Below are 15,141 nucleotides of genomic sequence, written 5' to 3'. Positions count from 1 at the left end.
CAAATTGCGTCCTTGGGTGCGAGAGTTGGTCGTGTCAGACTCTTGCTTACTAAAGCTAGACCGCCGTGCAATATCTCCCTTGTTTTGACCATTTCGTGGCAAGGCGTAGCAATCCATGACGCATCATTTCTATTTTATCCTGTACAATATTATATGTTTTCATGTATCCATGGACTTATTTTTTTTTTCTTTGTTCATCTTAAGGGATACAAAATAAAAGGTGACGTTATTTATTCTTGCTTGTTGCTTCCTTGCGTGTTTCACCAACTTAATAGACTCGTGGTGAAAAAAAAGAGCTTTCATATTTTAATAAAATTAACGGTCCCTAAATCTGTGAATATAAAAACATAATTGAGTATGCGTGTTAATAATACTAACATATATCATACTGTTCACGAATGATTAACACGTGTTAAGTTAATATATTATATCGTTGTGTGTAATCGTGTGAAAATAGGCCAAAATCTTGATTCCACATGTTAACTGTGAATACTATATTTAGCTTCAACAATCATTTGAAAGCAGTGTTTTTTAACATTGTTTATTTATGACAATTTTTTTTTTTAAAAAGGATAAAAATATTTCACGAATTATGAAAAAAAAAATACAAAATAGGAAACTTGATAGAATAAATAACTAAATTATATATAATAGAACGGGTAAAAAATAGATGAAATATTTCGCAAATCACAAAAAAGTCCAAATTGTTGTCTCAACTAATAAACTCAGTCTATAATACCTTAATCGTATCAATCAAAAACCTGCATAAACTCAACTAATACCCAGCCATTAAACTAGTCTCGGTAAAACCACGCAAATTTCACTCGGCATGCTCCCTGCGAAGTGGATAATCAGGTAATGAAGCACTTAATTGTAAACCCGTCTTTGCCTACCCTACTGCTACATAGAAACTCTTAATGAAATAAGTTTGCCGTGACTAATATTGGTGTACGCGACAGTACTTGAGAATTAATAAAACTTCAAAAGAATTATGAAGAATATGAGAAATTGCATAGCGTTATATTTTGAGTAAAATATTTCCCCTTTAATCTTGGAAAGCGTAGATATTTCGTGTATTTTAGCTCGCGAAACTCAACAAAGGAATTGGTTTTAACGAAACGAATGGATTGCTAGTTATTTTTAATGCATATATGACATTGTTCAGACTTTGAAAATTAAAACTATTGAATGAATTTTATTAAAGTTTGTTTTTATTGAAGAATTAATTAACGCATACCTTGTTTTTGAGCCAGAAGCACTGACTGTTGTCATTAGAATGTTCACCAAAAGTCCAAAAACATTTCATCAATAATACTTTACTAAAGAGAAGATAAACATCCAATTGAATTCACAAATAGAAAACACACCACTTATAACTTCTAAAAATAAAACTCCCGAAATACCACCGTTTATAGCAGGCCTCATAATTGATCGTCCTATCTTATCCAGAATGCTAATTTTGTTTTTTTTTAACAACAAATTATCTGTAAAGAAAAATCGCGTGTAATTTTGTTAGTCTAATAAGTCTTGGAAGGCGGTATCTTTCTGCTAGACGGCAGTTAAACAAGCAAATTGGGCTATTCTCTGAAAAGCCAGTTTTATGGCATCTTATCTTGCAGGATTTTTACTTGGGTAAGGATGAAATCGATGCGTTATGCAGTTGTTACCTTATTTTGCAGATATTTGAAATGTTCTATGAGTGTAAATAACGCTCTGTCAGTCAGTGTAACAGACCCCTAACTCTAATGCTATCTCTGTCATCTGATATTTAGAAAGATAGAGATGTGAGATATTAGAGCATCAATTATGCTCTTTATAGGGACATAAAAAAAAATATTTTTGAGTGTCATTAAAAATTCAAAGAAAGCTTTGTTTTACCATTATTATTTGATATAACGTAAATAAAAATCATAATTCAATTGTTAATGGCGCCAACGACTGACATTTCTCTAAAGGTCATGGATTCCAACTGTCATTTAAACATTCCGTTTGTAAGATCATACACCATGTATTTTACGACAATTACTTCTAATATTTGTACCAGTAATTAGCGAGATACGTATTCATTGTTAGATTGCCTAAAAAGTGTGAGAAGACCGTCTATTGAATATTAAATATTTACAATTTGAAAAACGAAAAACAAGGGAGAAAAACTTGTTGATAGAAAAATAAAGTCTGAACACACTATTAACTTTCCAAGTGAGTTTAATATCAATAAAAACAATACGATTTTTTAACTGAACTAGCTATAAAATTTAAGCTTTTGTTTGAATAGAATAGTATTGACTTTCTATTGTTTTTATTTACTTTTTCTTTTTGTAGAAACTTTTTTATTATTTCATTGTTTTAAATGTGTAGTTTGGCTTTTGTCTGCGTCTTTTTAATCGTGGCTGTGAGTTAGTTATGTTCAAAACACTAACCTAACTTAAGCGTTATAAAGATTACTTTACAAAAATAAATTTCATTCTCAGCAACTTCAAAACGAATAGTCCAGTTGTCACCAATGGAAAACGTATTAAGTCATTAAGCAATTGACAAGATAGAACACGATTTGTATGTAGACATCAATATACCCGAATGTTTAGTACCTCTGTTTAGATATTCACCTACGGACCACCGCAGACTAGGTACTACAATTGCGGTAGGATGATAGTGCCGCGGTCTGCAATATACACCGCTGGTTATACACCTGTGTACCTATCTATGGTGCTAAGATTCCCAGTTATGTGCTGAGTAAGCCACAATTCAGTCGCTTACTAACGAAATTTGGAACGCCTTTGTAGTTAGTAGTTGGATAGAAGTTTGTTATGTAAAATCGATTTGGATGAAAATTATGAGCGTCCTGCAATCGTATTTTGATATGATTGAGAATACTTTGGAAGAAGTAGTTTAGAAAAAAGTTCCTGGATATTAATACCATAACTTACATTTTCAAGCAATAAGTCTATTAGTAATAAGAAGTCAATTCATAAGATTTATAATGAGAAAACGTCAAGACCGTCATGTTACATTCATAAGTTTGTTCGAAAAGCTCAACAACGAAGAATCGTTTTATGTTAAATAGGAGGAAGTAAGCAAGCCATGTGGCACGACATTTAAGCATTATAATATAAACAAATTATTGTGCCAGACAACGATCAAACGTTCTTAATAACACAAATTACAGCGCTAAACGCGCTTCGAATCCTGGTCCCAAAGCTCATCCTATCAGCAAAGTAATGTAGACGCATAAAACCGTCTCCGGAGTTAACAAGCACGGCCCCTATCGGCCGCAGGCGGGTCGCGAATGAAGATATTGTGCGTTTTCGTCACCTTACCCCCCTTTCCCCCATCTCTCCCCCCACCATCGTCGTTTGCTCGCAATGACGTAATCTTTAAAGGCGATAACTAATCTTCTTAATTGATCTTTTCCTTGATGACTTAAACAAATGAGAGAGTACGCGATAATGGTCCTAAATTCCTGTGTTTGCGGTTGATTTTTGGAAATTAATATCAATATAGTATTTGATTAGACTTTATTAGGTTCAGATTATAGTAATTTGTGGTAAACGATTGTTCCACTCAATCGAAATAGTATTTGTGTTCGAATCGGTCTGAGTATTTCTCATTAAATGGTTTAATCCATGTGGAAATATTCCATTGGTTAGATTCGACTGTTGTTAGTCTAAACATATATAGCTCTGATAACTACTCGTAATTCGTGCGTTGGTGAAACAATGATGGACAAACGGAAATCCGTCTCATTACGACTTATTAAATAAGCTTTATCTGCGTAAGCAGTATGAGAAATCCTAATTAAATTCTAGTGTACAAATTATAATACGTAGATCATCTCCTTAGACTTCTCCTAAGCTATGAGAATTTTGGGAAAGCCTGATAATCTCAGCAGATTCAGCTGATTGTCATATTGTAGGTAAAATAAATGAAGCAAATAATGACTCGAAACCTAAGAACATCCACAATACTCGTCATTCAAATGCAACATCAATACAACAGCCCATTGCTAAACAATACATAGAAACTATAGCGGATTATAGTGAAGAACGGCCAAATACAGACCTCGCAACTCAGGTCCGAAGGCTTCAAAAGCTAAGGAACTCGGAACTTAGAAGTTGTTCGTCCTCGAATCAACCGGCCAACTCTGCAATGGGTAGTAACTGTAAACTTTCACCACGTAAATTTCACGAAGCGTCTCTCAGTGAATAGATTCATTCTAGATTTTATAGCCTACGATGCCACGAGAGGCTATGCATGAAATAAACATATCTTTGATCAAATGTAGTGTTCCGCTCTGGATATTATGTGGGGGAGCTTGTATCTGTTACGGAAGAATGTTGGATTTTATTGTCCCCTTTTATTGCTATACTTTTTTAGAATGGGGTAGTAAAGTGTAGGTTAAATAATAATATTCGGTGTTGTCTTTTGGATTAGAAGGTTTTTGGAATTCGTGGAATAATTTTATTTGTTACTCACACAAATTCCATAATTTTGGGTAAAAAAATATTCTGTTGTTTCACAGTCACATTCCTCGAAGGTAATTTATTGACTGAAAAAAGAAATCCTATGAAATCCATATTGCTCTAAATGAATGCTAAAATTTGTGCGGCGTTTCAGAAAGGAGTCCTACTTATGATAGTCGAGTAATTTCGAGTTAATCGAAGTTATTTAAGTGTTTTAAGTAAAGCCACTGGCTCATAGGCCTGCCCAAACCAAAGCGCGTCCAAAACATCAGTTTATTCGATTGAGTAGTTCCCAACAAAGTTCAACGTTTCGGATAGAGGAATAACTGACCTGAATAAATGTTTATCGTGCTGGATAATTAAAAAAAAAAACTCTAGAGCCAATAATTTGGATGAAATCAGTCTGTTCCAAGCGGATAGCATGACTTCTCTTTATTAAAAACTGCTTTGTATTTTTTTTCTAGATTCGTTGGCCAGTTTTAAACTAGTTTATGCTGTTAGCCTCGTTTTTGAGCTATTGTAGGATGAATAGACTTTTGGCACACTATGCTTACAGAATTATTAATGGTGCTTTGTCTATCCTAAGCAGATGTTTTTTTTACAAAACGACTTCTTTATTAGTTTTTTAGTTTTCTGCTTGCGGTGTTTCTCAAACATTCAAGTTCAGGACTATCCAGACTCAGGACAAGAGCAAAACCCAAAAAGTCCACGGGTATTATAACGTGTACTCAATTCTGCATTGCGTAACCCCATAATTTCAGGACCTCGATCAGCACTTGTAATAAAATCATCGATATAGATAAATCGATTATGGACGTTTAATTATTGCCAAAATCCGAATGCCTTTAATCGAACTAAATCTAACCGCGCCCATTCCGCGGTTTGATGATTCGTTCGATATGACAGACTGAAATAATTTTAGCGCGTTTTAATCTGGCTTATTTATAAGTTGGCTGGTGTAAGCTCATTATTTGACCGCAGGTATAAATGTGAGTATTCGTCGTGTTGCCTCCATGCCAATGCGTTAATACGATTTTTAATGACGGCTCATGTCCAGTGTTCCGTTCATATTTATGGCACCAAATGAATGTTGATTTTCAATTGTTTTTGTGGTGTGGAGCGGACTGGTTTTGGTGGCAAAATGATAGGCTGCACATGTTTTTTTTCTTAGAAAAAAAGTTTTCGGTAATTTAATTCTCAAGTCTGTAGGAAACATCGTGAAAGGTTGATGTTCTAAAGATCTGAATACAATGTAAATAACCGCCAAATTTATCAATGATATAGGCAACAAATAAGACAAAAGACAATCGAACAAAGAGGGCAATTACGTCACCCACTCAAATAGGAATCTTTCCAATAACAAAATTAAACCAACGTTATTTAAAATCCCCATTATCCCCTATCAACTGGCATGCATTAACGCCATTGTTCAACGCAAATTGCCATTTAAATTGGCATCTCAATTTGAAATGACACTTTATCAGTAGTCAAGTGTCGTGCTCATGGGCGCAATAATTATCAATAACAAGTGTATGAGTTGGCGAAAAGAATTAATTTGCCGTGAAACAATAAGCGGGTGACTGGTGTCTGGCACTTTTTGTTCGGGGAATGAATGACGGTAAATGGTATCGTGACAGATTTTTTTGTTTGTAGGTACTATTATTGATTAAAGCTTTGCGGTGGCTTTTAAAGAGCACCGGGATCCGAAATTGGTAAAAAGAGGGGTTTGCTGATGATGATGATGAGATGATTTGTCTGATTATATACCTTTTTCTCACTTTCTTGCTCCACAGAAGAGACTCATTGCTATAGAAGATAACTCGGAATCAAACAAATTCATGAAATTTTCAATTCTTAGCCACTTGACCTATCGAACAGAAATATCATTAATTTTCATCTGAGCGAAATTTATTTGAAGCTTGTAAAATCTTACGTGGTCAAAGTTGACTAAATTTGTTATAAAAACGTTTCAATTTCTGTTAATTTACTGGTATATTCAGATTCAGCTTAGTTTTAATTCCCTCACAATTCTCTGCTACAATAAAGTTTTAAACTAACTAACTTATGTTATGAACATCCGCAGTACAACAGCACGCAGTGCGTACTAACTGACAAACGCAATCAGAATTAACTGTTTGCTAAGTCGGTAAAGCCGAACAAAACCACTAGTGAACTGCATTGTCCATTTATTAGGCTTTATTAGGTGTTATTAGGCCCCCACTAAACGTTTGTTCCCTACTGCAAACATGACGTTATTATACCTCAGGCTTACGTATTCGTAAACAAGAACAGCCTGGATTGTTTTCAGGTTTTGACAAGACTACAATGGACCGACATGCCAGTAGTGGGTGAGATAGCGTGAATTGACAATGCCAGATTGAGGAAAATCAAATGTGCCTACTCAGTACATGTTCATATGTGTTTGTTAGTCTATTGTAGAGGTCAAATTACAGTCGAACTAAGTCTAGTTTTGGACTTGTACTTATTGGGTATTTTTGAACCAAATATAGCTTATAGAATATACAGAAGCAGGGTGAGCAGTGCTCTTGAATTTTACTGGACGAAAGACAAAGTGGTTAAACCAACCCGTGTCCTAAGTCTGGTTGTCTTATTTTGTCTTACAGAAATTTCAACTTTTTAAGGCCCTTTATCTTAAAGACTAGATGCCATCGAGATTCATATCGCATTATCTTTTAGGGGAAGATTATACAAAAACCAGAACATTTTAACATTTATTATATCACAGAAGAACGTGTAACATCTCATTGTGTTAATAACAAGAACATTCGGAGTATTTACAACGAACTTACATGTATTGGCAGTTGTAGAAATAATGACATTATCCAGCCAGTATAAGTAAACATGCAAAGAACATATATCAGCATGCATAGATTACTATAAGAATCACTTAAAAATACATTCTTAATGATCGGTGGTAACTACTTAATCTTTATGCCTGTTGATGTACTTAATCGTTATGTTTTTTTCTGTTGACAGTTTAAAACATTATGCTATCATTTAGTCAAACAGGCGTTTAGTCTAAGTGTTGGTAGCCTACGATCTCTTAAAGTATGATCAGTTGGCGAAAAGAGATGCCGCTTAACAAAATGTAGTACGCCATCTTGCTTCCTCAGATCGCTTAACGATTGCACTTAACTATATGAACATCAAATAACAAATGAGTATTCATAGCTAAACCATGATTTATATTCGTGTTAATTTCGATAGTTCGCCATGCAATTAAACTCGCGGTCCAAGCATCGTAGACGAGTTAATTAATTTCATTTGTTACCTGACATTTTTAATGTCGTTACACACTAGTGCTCTTCATTAACAGCTCTTATTTAAATTAATTCCATCATGAATAACATTTTGAAGTTAATTTGCCGTATTAATTTTTGGAGTTATAGTTGTATTAAGCTTATCGAAAGCTTTTGTTAAATCTATTTGACGCGTGGATAATTCGGTTGAAGTTAATGTTTGGTAATAGTAAATAGATTTTGGATTAATTTTGGAACATACTTAGGTGCACTAGATAACGTTCAAATTAATTGTGTATATGACTTTATTATGTACATATACAATTATTTGAGTTTTTGTATGAATTTTGGGGTTTACAAAAGAAAAGCCAGAATACACAATCATTTCGAATGCTTTACTTGCATTTATTAAAAAGTTACGTGACTTAGACTAAATTTCAAGTAAAGTCTTTACAAAGGACTAGTGTTGTTACACATTTATCGACAAGTCTTTAGCATTTGATTAAAGCACTATTTCTACAACCGTCTACATTCAGGCGTTAATGCCAGGAGGAGTAAGATACGTGTGTTTTAACTGGTACGAAGACTGGTTTCTCGACGTGTACAGTGTTGACAACAGGTACGTGTACAGTTTGTACGACCGGCAAGTGTTTGATGACCGGTACTTCTTTGATGATGGGTACGGTTTTGATGACTGGTACTTCTTTGTATACGGGCACTGTTTCGACGTGATGGTGGTGGACGGTATGGACTTCATGTGGCACGTGGATTCTCACGCTGTAATGGAAATGTATAAGTGTATTATAAAACTAGCCTACGAGTATAGACGTCCCACTGCTGGGTGCAGACTCTTCCCGTAAAGAGAAGGTTTAAGCATTTATAACTATGTTAGCTCACAGCAGGTTAGATATCTAGAATAGGTTTCCTCATGATGTTTTGCTTCACCTTTTGTCACTGGTGTTTTGAATGTTTACTTTAATTATTATTACATAGTATTTCATACCTGATCATTATTAAATGTTGTTTAACTTATGCAATGTCTATCGCTTTACATTTTATTGAGATAAAAAGGTTCCAATTACCGTGACATGAATTTTCCGTCTTAATATATTAAATGAAAATCTAGAAGCCATAGCCATAGCTATCTTAAGCTAGCCAAATGGTCAAAACATATTCAACAACGTACGTTTGCAATTAATTTTAAAATAAAACATTTGTTGATTTCTACTATACAGAAAATGTATGTATCACTTGTACATCCCTAAAGCTCCCACTCGGCATATGTACAGACATTATGACGTCAACATTAAGCTTAACATATAGAATAGTCAAAGATACATTAGCACGACCGTACATAACTCATGTGGCGGCTGCCATTAACAGTTATGTTTGCAATAAATCTGATGGATGGACTGCGAACGATATTATCTGTATTTATTATCACGAAATCTAGCAAATTTACGCGAATCAAGAATAATTATAGCTGAAACGTGATTTAGAGAGAAGCCACAATGGAAATGGGTTTTTGAATTTGTTTCCTCAAAAGATTTTCGGTGAAATGAATTTGAAATTATTAGAAGTGAAATGTGGTTTTAATTTTGTTGATGTGCTTTTAGTATAAGTTACGCGCCTTCGTATCCTAATGGATACGTTATAGTGTCTACTAAGTAGCGACAGAGTGAACTGATCATGACCAAAATCCTATCATATGTAAAACAAACTATCTGGTTGGTACCACAACCTTTTGCCATAAAAATAAGGTAATGAAACTTTGGTATCTTAAACTACTTTTCATTTTTGAAAAAGCAAAATCCCTTTCCTCCTCATTTTTCCATTTTTATCATTCGTGAGGCTTTTTCAAATATATATTTTTGTATTGTAATAGATCTGTTTACTCACTCATGTAAATAAAGACCGCACGACTAGTTTCCGGATATTCTCTCATGGATATGAGACGTATTTAAAGCATGACTAATATTCAAACCAGAAAACGAGTTAAATCCGCATATTTTTTGCTACACAACATACGAAAAACCGCACATAGGTTCAAGATAACAGTAAAAATGTTAACTTACTGCGTTCTATGAACGGGATCGGGTTCTGGGACGGGGTTCGCTAAGCACATATGGCTTGCAACCACTACGGCCAGGGTCAACTGTCAAACAAAGTAATACTTAGTTAATTATAAATTAAAGAACAATAATTATTGGTCGAAAAATTGGATCGTAATTAAAAAGAGACACAGCGAATATGTTGTTATATTATTACAATACATTAGTTTTGTATTGAATTGCTGTATTGGAAATAATACAAAAATAATTCTTAAAGATTTTACTAATAATTATTCTTTTTACAATCGGCTTTTAAAAAACGAAATTCTACAAAATGTAAGTGAATCAAAAGTCAAGTTACTTTTTGGACTATTTACTGAAATTATTTTTTGGATAAGCAACATTAAATAATATAGTTATTTAAACTAAACTATTTCTAATATTTAAACAAAAAATAAAGGATACTTTAATTTACTTAAGGATAAAAAAAAACAAATTTCATTAATTATTACTAATGTTATTTTAACAAATTTGAAATAATAATAATAAACAAATAACTGAATACTCACAGCTATGTTGCGAATCATGTTGCGTGTGGCTTGTCACTGTGTAGTCTGCGCGTGCGCAGCGCGTTAATATGTGCTGCGGTTGTGCAAGCTTCCACCGTCACGGTTCCTGATTAACATGTATGTATGTAGTGTATCATACGATGGGTTCATGATGTAGGGGGTAACATACAAATAAATAAAATAGATATTTACTCTATTTTTTAGGATATACTTTATTTTTTTTCCTTTTTAGGTGAGTATCTAGTGACAATCTATTAAGTATTTTTTCTTATTATATTTATCACAAGACTTCTTCTCTTTTTTAATAAATTACAAAAAAATAAAATTAAGGTTTTTTTTCAATGAATCGCTTCCGGGAAGCGGGACGTACTAAGTGATGGGGTGAGAATCGTGGAAGGATTTTAGCACGATCTTTTACCAGCTGTGGGACACGGTATACTAAATAATCTGCTGTTTTTACGGACTCTAGAAAAGAGTTTTTACTTCTACCACTAAATCTAAGAAGGATTTGGAATAAGCAATACGATATTACATTAATTTCGTAATACGTTAACTGCTTGATTAGTACCAATATTTCAGTCAAAGTCACCTGATTGACCATAAATAGTCATTGATCAGACAGACCAGACATTGATGATTTCAATAAAACAAGCTTCCCAAACCTGTACAATTTGTACTGTGGATCAGTAACCAGTACATAAACTGCCTTTCTAATAGAATTGTTAACATCGCATGCTAAACGCAAATGAGTTTTTCATTCATTTTTTTCTGCTAAACGTTTTGTAGATCATCTGGTTATTGATATGCCTTATTTGTCATTTTAAACCAGTCTATCTTTGAAAAAGTAGTGAATTTTAAATTTTGTTTCTTTTTAGATGATAAGATGATTAAGCATTAAACAATGTTGAAGTTCAAATGTTATTTATGCGTAGTGTGGGAAAAAAGGTTTATTTTTAAACCTGCTTTTCTATTAAGCCAATTTCCAAGCGCGAGTAAGAGAGGGGTCAATTTCTTGTCTTTATTTATTCTGCGTACTCCTTGATACTGAGGTCTTATATTTATGTTGGAACTTTGCGCGCCATACACATATGTCCTAATAGATATTCGGCAAACAGAACTAATATCAACAACACTCGCAAATCCATCAGTGCATTAAAACAAGATTTTTCCTAATTACAACAATATATTATCGAAGACAGTGATACAATAAATTGAATACATAACACATATTCAATAAATTGAATTGAAAACAATCAATTAATTGTAATGCGTTATGAAATCCCCTAGTGTAGTGGGTATTCACGCTCGAACGGCCAGTTACTTATTCTACTAACTATTGACGAGTTTCACTAGTTTGTAAATAGATGGCTAAGATGTCAAGGACTATTGTTTAATTGATGAGAAAGTGTTTTTGTGCGTACAATTGTTTAAATCGCAATCCTTTCGTGGTTCATCGCAGATGTTGTAAGGTACTGTAAATGTATCAGTGTTTCTTGTAAAATGTTTTCGAAGTTGCTCTACATAATTTAATATACATTTCGTTTTATTGTGTTAAATGTTATAAACGATTCAGTTGATTGGTTTATTAGTGTTTTTTTTTAATATTTTTTGTTTACAAATTTGATCTCATTACTACAATTATTAAGTAACTAGCTGTTGCCCGCGACTTCGTTCCCGTGGGTAGAAGATATATGTTATGATTTATACCTGCTTGTTTTTTCACATTTTCCATTGTACCTATCTTCGCTCATATTAGTCACAGCGTGATGGTTTATAGCCTAAAGCCTTCCTCGACAAATGGTCTATTCAACACAAAAATATTTTTTCAATTTGGACCAGTAGTTCCTGAGATTAGCGCGTTCAAACAAACAAACTCTTCATCATTATATATTAGTATAGATTAATAATGCGAGCGATTTGTCGACATACAAAACATATATGACATAAATAAAAACAATTTCTGCAGGCAAAAAACGAATTCAAATTAAAAAAATCAAATTCCATAAACAAATCAACTCAAAGAGATTCACAGTAGGAATCCTACATTTCTTATTCCACCTAATATTTCAAAACAAACACTACACAAAATGTAGAGAGTTCAAAAAGAAGTGGTATGAAATCAGAATGCATCGTATGTGGGTTGTGCAATCAAGTGTATTTCCCCTGGCACCGGCCGGCCTGCACGGAGCACGGGGAGCCGACCTCCTCCACATTCTTTTGTTTTTCAAAGCGATTCGCTTTGTTCCAGTCTAAATGTCGGTAAAAGATGAGAGTTGTGCCATTTTTGACAGGAGAAGTGGATAGTGAAAATTTTGTTTGATGTTTTTTCAATTGTTAATTTTAAAAGAGATTGTTCTATGGCCTTTTCATATTTTCTTAGCCTTGAATAGTACCAGTACATATGTATTTAATGAAACAAGTGAAGCGTTAACCGTGACGAATTTTTACTTCCATTATGTGTCAAGTAAATGATTCCACTGATATTTATTCAGAAATGAATGAAATACAAAATTTAATTTCTAATGTTTTTTCTTTCAGAGACAAGGCAAAATGAATACGTAATAATTATTCCTGCTAATTAAATATCAATTGGCTTTCATGGATGAGATACAACCGTTTCTCACCCTAAATCGCAATTTGTATATTCAAGAAAGGCGTACTACATACAACTATAATTAGCGTTACCACCTGCTATCATTCCCGAATCATAATAATTACAGGCGAATTGCAGGACGAAAACGTTATAATTATTGAGCTAGAAATAGTACAATACTAGCTGTTCCGTTCACACTTCATCATATACAGCCTATGTCACTCACACAAAAACAAAGCTATATAATAGAAAACAAAATCGAAATCGATTCAGTAGATACTGAGATTACCGCAAAACTCGCAAACACAACACACTCTACCTCTTTATAATATTAGCAGAGATAACGTTTATGTCAATACAAACGTTGCTTTGAGCCAATCCCATAATCCTTAACATTAGGCATTTTCCTCTTTAAACGTACTATACTAATGATACATCTTTGGTGGTTAAAGCCTTTGCAAGGGCCGTAAGTCGTCGCTTTGAAACCACACTTGGGAGGCTTACAGGTGTAATCCTCTCACAGGTCATTCGTGACGTCACACGCAAGGACTTTTTTATAGTCACGTGCTGTTTGGGACTTTGAGAGAAAACTATTTTATGGAAAAACGGTGGTGAAATTAATTGTTGTTTTGTGTCCTTTTTGTCGTTTTCTTTTAATCTGTGATTTGTTTTGGACAAAATTGAATGGCCTAGATATATGGTAACATATTATTTGACTTAAAAAATACGTAGATTACAAGTATCAGTTACATATAGGTATTAACTTTGAACACCATACAAAATCTCGAATAAATGTACCATTCCTGACACTACTCATAAAATAAAATTTCAGCCGCTGCACGAGTAAAAAAATCATTACATTATTTTACGTCCAACGTGACTGACGGTCATCACTGGATTATATTTAAAATATGGAAATACTGAATAGGCTGAAAATAAATCAATATTTTTAGCACGGCTGCGTTCATATTTGGCGAGCACGCCACAAATCATTCCGGGCACATGCCATGTATCGGCCGGCATTCATCTCGCGCGCTTTTTGACAGTTCGCTGCAGCTGCCATATTGTTGTGACAGAACGCGAATTTCAAATTTCTGTGTTGCAATTTAAAAAATGGAATGTTTCGTCCTAATTTGAAAGTAGTTACTCAACCTCATTACTGTAAACTTGGTTTATTAGGTTTTAATGTAAACTTTAAAAATAACAAATTGCAAGAGTCTAGTAGAAAAAATGACAATAAATCTCATTAGCATAAAATCTGTTTAGATTTTTGCTAAAACTTCAAGTTTTCTTATTAAGTCGAAGGCAGTGCATTTAATATTTCACTCAGGCATCTATTTGATTCCATTTTCCTAAACCAAGACATTGTTTGTCGTATACATTACGGAGCTTTACAGGAAAATATTTGTGAAAATATGATATTTACTCAAGTTAGTTCCTCGTATTATACTACCGTCAATCAACTTGAGGAACGCTTGACATTCTGAATACATATTTTCGTTATTTTCATCCTCGAAATAACGATGTTTCACGAAAAATGTAGCATTTTAAGTTTAGGCGGTGGAGTTGTACGGACTGACGTATTATTTGGATATAATTTCCGGCTGCCCGTTACTTTAACAAGGTCCATTCGCTATACATATTTATTGTAACACTCGTGTTGTTGGTCACGCTATTTAAAGTTTGTTTTTAGGATCTTTAGCTAAATATAAAATTACATTATTTGGTCAAACATGAAAATTGCCGCTAACTCGAATTTTCTTGTGTGTTGTTATAGCGTCATCAGAGTTCATCATTTATAAAAATGACAACTTCCGTGATATCACAAGATACAGTCTGCTGAAAAAGGACGGCCAAACCGCGGAACCTCAGTAATATAATTCCGTTTTTATTCTTTGTTAAGGAAACGTGAAAAACATGAACTTTCCCACATTCCGCTAAATAGTTCTACTGTTTACATGAACATACTTGTATAAGCCTCCGTTCTTTACTAGAACTAGTTCCGTTTATCATTGTTTAGTTACTCACTATTGCAATTAATTCTGAGTATCGATGTAGTTTCGGTGTTACTATACGTGTGTTCAAGTTATTGCCTTTTGCCACGTGTCCGGTATACCGCAGGACAATAATGTTTATTGTGTGTCACATAAGGCTCAAAATTAAATGCAAATTGATATTGAACTTCTTTCATTTTTACGTCTGTAAATC

General features: G+C 33.7%; 2 protein-coding genes across 4 annotated transcripts in view; one reads left to right on the top strand and one right to left on the bottom strand.

Annotated features, from left to right (window-relative positions):
- The window catches only part of LOC113494825 (semaphorin-1A), a 326,527-nt gene that overhangs the window by 37,002 nt on the left and 274,384 nt on the right, over positions 1-15,141 (top strand). The window lies entirely within an intron of this gene.
- Positions 8,095-10,644, bottom strand: LOC113494860. Its single transcript, XM_026873366.1, has 3 exons — positions 10,341-10,644; positions 9,796-9,875; positions 8,095-8,497 (listed from the first exon to the last, which is right to left on the bottom strand). The coding sequence occupies exons 1-3, from the start codon at positions 10,356-10,358 to the stop codon at positions 8,260-8,262; spliced, it is 336 nt and encodes a 111-aa protein (XP_026729167.1). The 5' UTR covers positions 10,359-10,644; the 3' UTR covers positions 8,095-8,259.

This window comes from Trichoplusia ni, chromosome 1, assembly GCF_003590095.1.
Source record: "Trichoplusia ni isolate ovarian cell line Hi5 chromosome 1, tn1, whole genome shotgun sequence".
NCBI lineage: Eukaryota > Metazoa > Arthropoda > Insecta > Lepidoptera > Noctuidae > Trichoplusia > Trichoplusia ni.
The sequence above is the reverse complement of the archived record's forward strand: the minus strand, read 5'-3'. Positions and strand labels throughout refer to the sequence as shown.

Bases quoted from the DNA above. Each gene is read 5' to 3' on its own strand.
- LOC113494860 (XM_026873366.1), bottom strand. The intron at 8,498-9,795 runs GTAAGTTAACAT...TTTCCATTACAG, and splicing joins GATCCCGTTCATAGAACGCA to CGTGAGAATCCACGTGCCAC.